Source organism: Chanos chanos, chromosome 9, assembly GCF_902362185.1.
Source record: "Chanos chanos chromosome 9, fChaCha1.1, whole genome shotgun sequence".
NCBI lineage: Eukaryota > Metazoa > Chordata > Actinopteri > Gonorynchiformes > Chanidae > Chanos > Chanos chanos.
Genome location: NC_044503.1, coordinates 12,387,742 through 12,400,173, shown reverse-complemented (window position 1 = coordinate 12,400,173; position 12,432 = coordinate 12,387,742). Strand labels below are relative to the sequence as shown.

Sequence of the window (12,432 nt, the reverse complement as noted above, 5' to 3'; positions counted from 1 at the left end):
AGACAGAGGCGTATATGTACATGCAGTTACATTGTCGTGCTGAAGTCCATTATATGTTACTGATTTTATTTAAGCTTCTGCTCTTTTGTGTACGGATGTAGATATTCAGTCTCCATGATTATCCAGTCATAGAATAAGCTCTTGTTTCTATTTTTGTTTTTGTTTTTGTTTTTGTTTTCTACTTGTGTGTTTTTCATTGATTTCTCTTTGTTTCTCAGCGTAAAGACAGCTTGAGCCAAGCTGTAAGTGAAAGCTGTATCAACGTATATGGCAGTGTACGCATTGCCTGAAGGATATTTGCTGCTATTTATTTACTCATGGGTGTGAGTTATTGTATGTTAATGCGTATGGATTTTCAAAGAGAATTCATGATCGGGCAACTGTGTTTACGCAAGCCAAATGTGCCAATTGCATCAGCTAGCATGCACACACGCACATAAAAAAAAAAAAAAAAGTGCTTTGTGATTCTGGATGACAAATCATGCCCCAACATGTGGTGCAATGTTCCACATTCTTACACTAACACTTCAGTTAGTCCGTCCCTTCGTTTCATTGTACCCCCAATAACACTTATGCTTTGACATTCCTCATCAGCAGGTCTCACTGAACCATTTCATGAACCTCAACCAAGTGAAGAATTGCAATTGCGCCATAATCACCTTTAAACTCAGGGGAGCACCGCCTGAAAAGACCGGGGCCTGATTGCTCCCATCCATTTGGCTTCAATGTCATGCTGCTTTATGGAAATGCGTTTTCAGTCTGTCTCTATGAGTCTGAGTTTTCTCTCTCGGTTTTAACTAATGTTGTCCTAGCTCCCTGGACCATAAACTGCTAAGACCCGTTGGAGTTAACCTTTAACTGAGGAACAGATGTGCTTACTGTGTCCGGAGCAGGTGAGAGAGAGAAAGAGAGGGAGAGATACAGAGCCAAGGGGGGTGTTTGTCCTAATGGCACTGTCTTTCCACAAATAGCCACCCCAGATGCGGCCAGAGAAAAGAAAATAGGTGGTGTTTGTTTGCACCTGCTGTCAGTTTAGGGATGACCTTGTACTCTCACACCTGCCTACCAGGAAGCAAAGAAATAATAACAAAAGTGGTCATTCATTAAAGAAAAACAAAGGAAGAGTAAAAAAACAGCTCTCACTGTAATTATTCCAAATAATTATAACTGACCAAAAAAAAAAAACATTATACAGCAAAACAAATTCATCACTGATTCGTTCGTCATGACCAAAGCTTGTGTTCTGTTTAAAAGGCAACTATTATTACATGACTTGAAGTGACCGAAGCTCGCAGTTGTTTTAATGATAACTCACTGAGTGAGAAATACCCTGATTACTGGCTTTGCTGTGCACTCGTTCCAAGCGAGAATGGTGGCCAGTCTATCTGAAACAGTGGTAATTAATTGCTTTCACGACACACAGCACGCAGTCTTTGGCTGTGAAAAGCTGTAATGAGTGGGCATTCTGGGGGGGGGGGGGGGGGGGGGGGGGGGCGTAGCAGGGCATTGGGTTTGTACTTGGCTCTTTTAACAACTAGAGACCTATAAGATAGCCTTGACAATCCAAAAAACAGCAGGGAGCTAGCACTGGGTTTGACTGGTAGACCACAGCATTGGATATTCACAGTCATCTAAAAAACAAGTGCGAGTCAAGCCCAAGCACCGCGCCCCCGTGCCAGAATAAGGGCATATATCTCAGAGAACATCCTTGTGCGTGTGGAGCTTTGATGTGGGTGTCACCTTAACGAAATTTTGATCAAAGGGAGAAGTCCTTTTAAGATCAACTGCGTTTATATTCCACCCACTTGAATGATCTCTCGGTGAGACTTGGATAGCTACGATAACTGCCGCAACGCCACTTGACATTCCCTCTCAGACTTTCTCAAACTCTTTTAATGGTGAGACATGCTTTTTTGCATTAACTTGGCACTAAGGAACCTGTAAGTCCAGACAGTTGCTTATAAAATCAGAGAGCGCTTTGACAGCTTTTCATAATCCAAAATCCTTGATGTAGTCATCATCGTTATCGCATATTCATCCGACTAATCTCACTTGAACTGCTTGCTGCCCCCTCATTTTCAGGCAGCCCTCCAAAAAAAAAAAAAAAAAACGAGCTTCACAGGTCAGCTTCACTCGCGCTTTATTCGTTTTCCCAACCAGAATACAGGGAGGTTAGACATGTCATCTCATGCGGTGATGAGAACGAGTTGCAAACGGACGCGTCTCAAATCAGCCCCTTGCTGTCCCCCTCTCTTCATCATCCATCTTCATTTAACGCTAACAGTTAGCTGCTCTGGGCTCCCATTACAATTAAGGAGCCATCTGGGGCAGGGTGGAACGACAGTACTGACATATCCTTCATTCTCCTTATACAAGAAAAAAAAACCTTCTAAAACATATGTCTTACCACCATACGGGAGAACAATGTTGCCCCACTCATGGATGACATGCACTCCTCCCTGTCCTTTCTGGATAAGCCTCATCCACTAATGGTCAGTAAAACCAAAGCTATCTGCCATCTCCTTCAGCAGAAATGTCCTTGTTGTCTGGTTTCACCAAAAAAAGAAAAAAAAGTGGGATAGAAATTTTAGGCAGTTCTGTTACATTCAGCATGAGGACAGGCTTCTAAATGACCACTGGAGCCTTCATAAAAACAACATTTACCCGACAATCTAAGCTTTGGTTAATAATCGGATTTAGTATGGTTTTATTATCTCTCATTTCCAAGTTCTCAGCTTTTCTCAGTTTTCATCAATACATTTCATGCATGCTCAAGCATCCACTAATTTAAAAGGTTTTACCAATTTAATAAATCATCAGTACCAAACAAAGCTAAATCAATGTGTTAGAGTCAACAGCAGAACTCAGGGGCAGTTTTACTCCGTTTCACTGACAGAGCTGGCTGCACCATGAGTTAATCAAATAGCCAACCTCACCGATTTTAAGAGGGCCTGGGCCTCTCTTACAACGACGACTTGATTCAAGTAGATCTTTTTCGATGACTTTGCTTGCTCTTAAATCACTTTCTGACACACCTCAGTGACTCTTGTCATCAGATACTTTCTGATTTCTCTACTTTTCATTTTCAAATCTGCACTTTGATAATCATGTCTGAGCTGTAGAGATTGGATGCACTGGAGCTTAAGAAAGGCAACTAACTCATTTTTACCCTGTATCAAGAACTTTGCAGTCGGTTTAGGCGAGGTCCAAAAACATTCACATAAAAACGTTTCCCTGATTTACTCTACTTTTGCATCCTTTTCTTGCCTTAGACATTGCTCAGTGTGTAAGGCAAAAAAAGAACAAAAGTTTTTAAGCCGAGGCAATAAAATTAAATGTATTGTTCTTTAATTTTGCATTCATTATCAAATGCATCTGATACCTGTGCACATAGGGAAAAAATACAAAAGAATTGGGTTTCCTTTGTAAATATAGCCTATTCTGCAAGCAGGCAATTACCAGTGAATTACTGTTTACATTGAAAGAACCATGTATTGCAGTGTACTCTATAGCTGCAAATAAGGACTGTTAACCTCGACCAATATACGTAGTCCTTTTTCAGACATCTTATTATTTCAGCTCAGTATGACTCTATAATTATCCAACATATTCAAATACTTGTAAATAGCAATTCATCGACATTATGCAACAGTGTGTAGCCACAATAAAGGTACGCTTGTCTCATTTAAGAAAAATACATCTTTTAGATCATATTTTGGTTAAGCCATGTCACACTTACATTTCAGTAAATAGCTCCCATGTGTCTTTAAATGTGCGACTGTATGAATAATAGAGTCCCTCTAGAATACTTTTTGTCCTGGTTAGTTTTTACAGTGGACCTTTGTCTCAATGTGCTAATGTGATGGCAGATTCATAGATTTAAGGCTACATTACAGTCTTTGATCTTTGCTGCATTGCTGAATTTGTCATAATGATTAAGGTCTATCGTTTATAGTGGCCATCTGCTTTTTCATGTTTGTGGCTGAACCACTAAAATAATGTTTTTTTGTCAAGAGGTTCTTTTTTTTTCCAGTGGCAGAAAATTGTTGCTATTTGTTGAGAATCAAATGGTCTCAGTGGTTCCAAATTGATTCCATTACATGACGGCAATCTCCTGTGAAAAGAGCTACATAAGCACTTCCCACACCTCCAGGGAATTCATGTGTGTGTGTGTGTGTGTGTGAGAGAGAGAGAGAGAGAGAGAGTGTATATATGTGTGTGTGTTTTTAACTGTGTTCTCTCATGCATGCTTTTTTCTGTATACACATGAACGTACACTCAAGATATACACACCAGATATTAATGAATGTCAGTATTGCTTTACTCTCTCAAAGAGATAGCCGACAAAATCAAGACAATTCATTCTGTTTCGGTGGCGGAAGAAAAAAAAAACAACATACACATATACCACACAAATGGCTTGAGAAGTGTGGCTTTGGATCCCATCTGTTCTAAAAAAAAATCTATTTAATAACTTCAGGAGTGGATTCAATTTTGTAGGATATGTCTTCACAGCTCTTCCATTATGGGCGCACGGGCTTGGCAACCTTTTAGAGCAGAGGATTCAGCGTAAAACCTCACCTTCTTGCTTGGCTACTCTCCAGACCCAGGGTTATTGAACTAGCTCAGCTCCTGAGGGGAGAACAGGTTATCAGGGGTACCATGGGGACCCCCATATTGCTGCGGAGGCAGAGGTTAGGGAGATCAGAATATGGAGGGGGGAGAGGGAGGTAAAAGGAAAAGGAGGAAGGGGAGGAAGAGAAAGGCTGCAAGAGAGCCGTTGGAAGACTAGGAGAGAAGGGAATGCAGATGAGGAGAGACTGTGAAAAAGAAGACCAGTAAAAGATGTCTTTAAGATGAGAGAGAAGAGTATATGAAGGGAGGGATGTATTGACACATCATTGTATCCTACGTGGAGAGACCTCTGTTTTCTCTCCCATATTTCTTAATAGCTGTTGGCCAGTCTGTTTGCTTGAAGAATCATAATAAAACCTAGACACACACTCTCTCTCTCTCTCTCTCTCTCTCTCTCTCTCTCTCTATGTCAATTTTTGCCGACCTGGCCTATGGCTTGGCACTAGACGCTGGTTTCACACTCAGACATATGAAAGACAAGCAAATGAGCATGTATTACTTGTTCTAATTCAGGATGCAGTTGAAGTGCACAACACACAACCCGGTAATTGCTGCCCAACAGTAATTAAATGCAACAGAATCTAATCACTCTCTTGTATTTGCTTTCTCTTGTATTTACTCTTTCTATGCCTCCCCCCTTTCATTTCCTTTTGCTCTTAAACTCTGGTAGACCCCCTTAAAAAAAAAACCTTTGCTCTATGAGGCAGCTACACTATGTTAATGTTCAGCCTTATGGAATCAATGCATATTTGAGCACTTAATTTGTCGCATGTTACTTTGCTGATTCGCACAGGAGAAGGCTTTGAAGTAGCACTAGTTGTGCACGCTGTAGATAAGCCCTTTCTGTGTGAAATGCAAAGCCACACACAGCTAACATACATTAGCAACCCAGCAGGCAAACTCCGACAAGACTCTTGACTGACGGCTGGACTCTGTTGTGTTGGAAGCAATAAAAGAGCGCAAATCAAGGGTGATTTGATTTCCAATTTAAATTAGGTTCTCCGTCATGTAACATAACGAGAAAAAAAAACAGATTCGGGGGCTGACTTTATTGTAAAATAAAGACTGCAAGCAGATTTAGATTCCAGGAGCATTTCTTTAAAAAAAAAAAAAAAAAAAAGTAACTATCCAATATGGGGGTACGCAAGCCCAATGCAAGAGCGTGTCTGCAGGAATTTGAAGGCTATTTGAAAGCTGAATGTTGCAGAACCACGCATGCCTAGAGGGGTTGGAGGGCAATCAAACAAAGTAGCACTAACTTAAAACCATTAAATTTATTCAGCTTATTGTATATCACTGTTCGTTCCCATCCAGTGGTCAACACTGCCTCATTTACATAAGCATATGCTTACAGTCCTAAGGAGCGAGACACAGCAAAACCAAATTAAGCTCTGACAAGAACGCGGAGCAGACAAGTAATGGTCTGCAGCGGGCAGGCGGGAGAAAGCCCTTCTCTGGCTGGGCAAGCGAAGGGAAGGGGGCTGATTGTGTTGGTGTTACAGGAGATGGTGTGTGACAGGCAACTTGTTGGGAGTGAAGGAGCCTTTCAGGAGCTGGAACAATACACAGACATTTCTCATCATGCCCACCACATTATGTGCGGAACAGAAGAATCGTCCCCAAACACCAGCGCTGTCTCTCTTTTGTCTGTCCCTTTTCTCTCTCTTTTTGGCTGGTGACCAGATCCCTACTTCTCCTGCTCTTCTGCTGATTGTGAGTGATGAATGCGGGGAGACGGGATAACAACGAGGCTGGGAATGAGAGACATAATTCTTGATGTTACGTGAAATGGCATTTGTTTATTTTAATAAATGGGGTGCACATTTTGGGGGACGCCTCTGAAGAGACTTCGTGTGACTGTGATTCTGAATGGTTCGAGATAGTTGAAGGCATCTATATTCCAGTTTTTAAAGAGTTCTAAAGAGCTGTCCTCACATGTATATCTTTTGAACTCTTTCTCATAAAGCAGCTTAGTCCAATATCTGTCTGATATTTTTGTTAAGTAGATTAGTATTTCAGATATTTAAAACCAATGCTCTGGCAAAGGTGAAGACTTTCAAATCAAAATACATTTCTATTTCTAATTGCGTTTATATGTTCCACTTTTTGAGTTCTGACAACGTCATATCTGGATAACAGACTAATCTCAATTTGATAAATGCCCTAAGCAGAACCTTCCTGGTGGTATTATTTTTCTTATGGCGCATTGAATACAGAATTTTTTCTTTTATGTTTGTTTGTGTTTCATGCAGTTTCAAGCTAAATATATACAAAGAAATATCTTTTGGAAAGATCTTTGTAAAGAAGGATCTTTTGGAAATAAAAAACCTGTCCAGGCCTTTTCCCGCTTCTCATTGGGCAACGAAACGCTTGCATCAAATGGATGATTCCGTTTCCATTTCCTGTGTTTGTCAAGTCGGGTGCTGGCAACGTGCAGACTGACTGAGTCATGACTTCTTGTCTCTGCAGAAAGCCAGGCTGGCCAGGATGAGGATATCCAAGACAGGCAGCTCCAATGCCTTCCTGCGCAGCAAGCGCAACGGGCTCCTCAACGAAGCCTTGGAGCTCACGGTGAGCACTCCCCAACCTTTTTTATTTCTCTCAGATGCAAACATCTCAGAAATATCACCAAGGCCCTGAACATGTACGAAAAACCCACTGCACTACTCTCGATGCAAAACACTCAGACATCAAAGCAGAGCTGTTATCATCAGACTAAAAGCAAAGACACGTGCGCACACACAGACGAACACACACACACACACAAACTCGCACAGACACAAACCAGTACCATCTTCACAGATGCACAGACTCAATTTACAATTATCTACTTACTATGGAATTGCATTTTCCCATTTTCCCAAGCGTTTCGGTTCTCTCGCTCGCTCTATCTATCGACCAACACTGCTGGTCCTTCTGAAAGGGCTTGCTGTTTCACTGATAGCTTCCAGCCTGGCGACTCTCCTTGTGAACGATTACTATGTTATACGTTGCTCAGCCCATGTTTGAATGCAGAACACACAAAAAAAACATTGCATTGGTTTTTTGTCATCGATATCGCAGTTTATCTTTTTGCCCCCCCCCCCCCCCCCCCCCCCCCCCGCCCCCCCCTTTAGCTTTTACGGTCCTGAGATATCCCACCATGTTATCATTCCCCTACCAGTCCAAATACTATCAGTGTCCCATCACATCCCAAATCCAATAGCTCTGAGTGGACCGTATCTGGCCAAAACATCTTAGTGGCGAGAGAGAGAGAGAGAGCCTTTGATGATGTCATCAGTAAAAGTATTGGAATAAAAGGTTTTGAACACTAACCAGCCTTTAATACATACTGAACTTCCAGGAAGAGGAGAGTCGAGATTGAGGGTATTGTCTAAATCAGATAGGTTCACCACATAGGAAAAGAAACATCGGCACCATTCTCCTGCACTCAGAACTAAGCCTTAGGCACTGGAGATTTTCATGATGTTCTTCTCATGCAAGAATGAATGAGTTTCCCTAAGACTCCAGGTTCATTTAAAAAAAAAAAACAACCACAAAACAATTTCTTTGCCATTAACAGTAAAAACAATGATGATAGAAAAGTAAATGGTTATGTAACAACAAGTAATAGTATTTTAAGCACTATTACATGGGAGATTTTTCTACAATTGAAAGATAAAAGACAAATTCCTTACACCAGTGCATCGTTCTGTGAAATGCACTGAGTATGGAAAGGGGCCAATTTTGAACAGCAAACATCGTTTCATACTGAAATAGACAAACTGCACTAAGTTATGTAGAATTATTCTTTTTTTTTTTTCCTTAGTGTAATTATGAATGCCCCTCTTGTCCTCTTTTCAGTAATGTATTAATAAAAGGGTAATGAAATCAGACGCAGGCTATTGTGTGTCTCCCCTTTATTTGAATTACAAAAACAATACTTCAAATTGGATTGGCTTTTTCTCTATCAGTCATGAAAAGCATGTTTTTTTCTCTTCCTCTCATCCTCTTTTTATCTTTCACTCACTCTCTTGGCATGCGTAGAATTGCAAGCCCTATATGAATGCCAGCGACACCTTAAAACAATGTTCTCAATGAAGAACCCAGCTGATGGGGTTAGGAAGCTGTGATCCAGCCCAAGGGCAGCGGAGTCACAGGCCGCCCCATAGATGAGTCTGTGTTTTCTGTCTGCAGAGGGTGTCCTTCACCTGAGTGACATAGTTAGAAATATCAACCTGCCAAAGACTGCCTCTCCCTCATTCATCCTTCTCCAAGGAGGATGTATGTGTGTGTGTGTGTGTGTGTGTGTGTGTGTGTGCGTGTGTGTGTGTGTGCGTGTGTGTGTGTGTGTGTGTGTGTGTGTGCGTGTGTGTGTGTGGGTGGGTGGGTGTGGGTGTGTGTCTGCGTCTGTCTATCTTTCTGTCCGTACGGATGGGAAGGTTAACACTCCAGGACGGATGTGCTACAGCTCTGCGGTGACTTTGCTTCACAAACCTTTTGTTTTACGAACCTACAGGCCAAATGAAGAATGATTATAGTCTCTTCAGTAGCACAGCAGCACTTTTAATAGCACACCAATGCACCTTAGTCAGCTCCTTTTCCACCGTAAGAGACAGAGCACGGTGACATGGAGCTGCTGTGTAATGTGTCCAGTACACCTGTACTGTAGGGACAAACCGGGAATAGCGCGGGAGGAAAAGCGCTTGGAGCGGAACGGGTGCTAGCCGAGCGCTTCTTTAAGATCCGTGTCCACACGCTGCTTTGTCTTGGTCACTTTTTTGCCGCCCCCCCCCCCCCACCCCCCCAACGAGCCTAGCGCGAGGCGAAGCGCTGCCCACACTCCTCGCTGACTCACCGGCTTTTATTTTAGTGCTCGCTTCATGCCAAGGTGCCGTGGAAACAACGCAGCGGGAAACGGGAGAAGACCTGCAGGCACAATCACATCTATTACAGTAACTTGTTGCTGTATAGAGCATCCAAACGACTGTATGTCCCTGCAAAGAGGCCACGCTTTCAGCTGTGAATGTCATTTAGTTGTCCAAATATGCCAGTAGTGTATTATTTTGTGTTATTTGTCGTGAAATTCTTTTTCGCATGAAAACAGTCTGTCCATCTCTGCTTGTGTTATGATGAGAAATGCTACTAAACGCTTCATGAAACATCAAGTGTTTCGTAAAAATGTACAACAGTGTAACTAGGGGGAAAAAAGTGCTGGAGGAGCCTTTAATGAACCTGATTATCTTTTTGTCTCCCCTCATATATTAAAACTGAAGCAACTTCCTTACAAGATGAAATTTTCAGAACAGGTACTGGCTCCACACACACTCATACACTACAGACATTTATGATTACTCGATCTAAGCTTTTGGTTCTAACCTATGATTTCATCTCTCTCTCTCTCTCCCCTTCTCCCTCTCTCTGTGAATGTATTTGTGTTTTCTTTCAGGGCTCGATGGAGGAGGAGCAGCAGCTCAATAAGACAACATCTCTAATAGAGAGCCAACACCACCACCTACTGCATTGCCTGGAGAAGACCACGGTCAGTGTGCCAACCTCACACCCACTGACTCGCTCAGTCCCACACAGCCCAGTTTACTGCAGCCTCAGACCAGCTGCGGCTCCGTCAAACTGCAGTGCACTTAAGGCTGAATGCAGAAGGCAAAACCTCTGGGAATTGCCCTTAGACATAGAACTGTGAATGGTCTTTCACATTCAGACAGAACAGAAATTTCATACAAGGCATGTTGGGATGTGCAACATTAGATATCTTTTTTTGAATATCTGTGCTGATTCATTGTGGCTAATAGATTAGTTTAATCATCACAAACTAAATACTGCTGACCTTTTTTCATAACCATTAGCATAACTGCCCCATTAAAGGGACGCTTGATTTATTTTCAGTTTTTACACAAAAACATGGTAAATTAGCCCCAAAATACAATGGGACAAAATAGCGTAAAACATCAACAACATTTTTCAGCTATTAGACATTGGTAAATCATCCTAGAATGGAATAGAATAGAATGGAATAGAATAGAATAGAATAGAATAGAATAGAATAGAATAGCAGCATTCTCACATTGAGGATATGGTTATGATGGATTTCTGTGCACGTAGACCGATGATGCAGCAAAGCGTAACACGAGTCACACAAGCCTGCAACAAGTCCGTCCGTCTCTGTCACAATCTCAGTCCTCCACGGCCAAAATGCCATCATTATCTGGAAGCATAAATTAAGCCATAAAATAACATCCCACCCTGACCGTAACGCAAACTCACTCTCCAATAAGACCCACGTAGTGAAGCGGACAGACAAAACCCAGGGCAGCAAACCACAGGTCCAACGACTTTCACCCCAAACATTCCCTTCTCAGAGAGCTTAAGGGACAGACAGCAGAGCTGTTTATATTTAGACTGAACGGTCATGACATGGGTGAAAAGGGGCACGGTTTGATGAATGATCCTAACTGCAGATTAAAACAGCATTAAGCTGCACTGTCCTGACGTGGTTGGTTGGCTGTCCTGCTGTAAACTCTACCTCAGTTGGTTCCTGTGCTCTTGATTTGCACAGTTAAACACCTCTGTTTAAAGGATATTTGAGTCAGTGGCAGTAAAACTGTAAGGAGAGGAGTGTTTATGTGGGGCCGTTTTGTTTGTAACTACACATGTAATTATGGCTGTTTTAAATGACTTTGTGTGTATGCTTTTGCTGAGTAATTATACTGAGTTAAATGGTTATAATGTGTCATAAAATACCCAGCTTAGTTTTTAAAGTTTTCAACATTTCAGCCTTTTATGTAGATTCAAGAGAACTAAATCAATGTTAAAAGCTAGATGCAGTTTATTAAATAAAATGAGATACAACCATCTCTCTCTCTCTCTCTTTCTTTGTTTCTCTCTTTCTTTTCAGAACCATGAGTTTGTGGATGAGCAGTTATATGAGCAGAGTTATCTGGAGAGCGCTCTCCAGAGTTACCCCTCCCGCAGTCCCTCCCTGTCCAGTCAGGATGGTCTGACGGGCACCTGCTGCTCACGCCGCTCCAAAAAGAGCAACCACCTTCCCAATGCCAGCGCGCCCGCTTCAACCCACCCACACAGCCTGCAGGAGCTCAGCGCCATCCACATCCAGTGTGGAGACCAGCCGCCCCTCAGCACCAGGTACTGAGCTGAGACTGTTTCCGTCCCATTATAACTTTCTTTAACTGAAAATTCAAACTAAGCATCTGGGTCACCTTATGAATGTCATCAGGATTCTCCTAACATGCTCTCCGTGTGAGGATCTACATCGTTTGAGTTTAGACTGGGTTTAGTGGCTTAGAAAGCATGTTGCAGTGCACGAGAGCCTAACATTCATTCCTCTCCTCCTCACTCCTCTCCTGTCGGCTCTGCTCCTCTCCTTTCCTATTTGTTTCTCTCCTCTTGTCTAATCCTCTCTGCTCCTCTCCTCTCTCCTCCTATCCTCTCCTCTCCTCTCTCCTCCTATCCTCAGTCGCTCCAGTCTCAACATGATGCCAGATGAGCCAGGGCGTCTCAACTGCAAGAGCGGCCAGATCACCACCGCAATAATCAGCATCCCCACACCTCCTGCCAACAGTCCAGAGGGGGACGGTCACCCGCCCCCAAGCCCCGCGGTCCAGCCTGGGACAGGCTCTGGCTCCAATGTGGTGAAGGTGTCAGCGCTGTAAGCCCCTCCGTAGGACACGTAAGGAGTAGCGAGCGACAGTGAGAGGCAGGAGGAGGAGCAGACAGGCAGGAGCACTCAGGAACTGAAAAATGTTGAGTAGCCCGCCATCTAGTGGGAGAAACACTGTACTG

The 12,432-nt window shown here is 42.7% G+C and overlaps 1 protein-coding gene across 1 annotated transcript in view; it reads left to right on the top strand.

Annotated features, from left to right (window-relative positions):
• kcnd3 (potassium voltage-gated channel, Shal-related subfamily, member 3) overlaps positions 1–12,302 on the top strand; it is an 83,161-nt gene extending 70,859 nt beyond the window's left edge. The window contains exons 3-6 of the mRNA XM_030784693.1: positions 7,105–7,206; positions 10,064–10,156; positions 11,528–11,775; positions 12,107–12,302. Coding sequence (XP_030640553.1) covers positions 7,105–7,206; positions 10,064–10,156; positions 11,528–11,775; positions 12,107–12,302 — 639 coding nt within the window. The remainder of the gene's footprint in view (positions 1–7,104; positions 7,207–10,063; positions 10,157–11,527; positions 11,776–12,106) is intronic.
• The last annotated feature ends 130 nt before the right edge of the window (positions 12,303–12,432 follow it).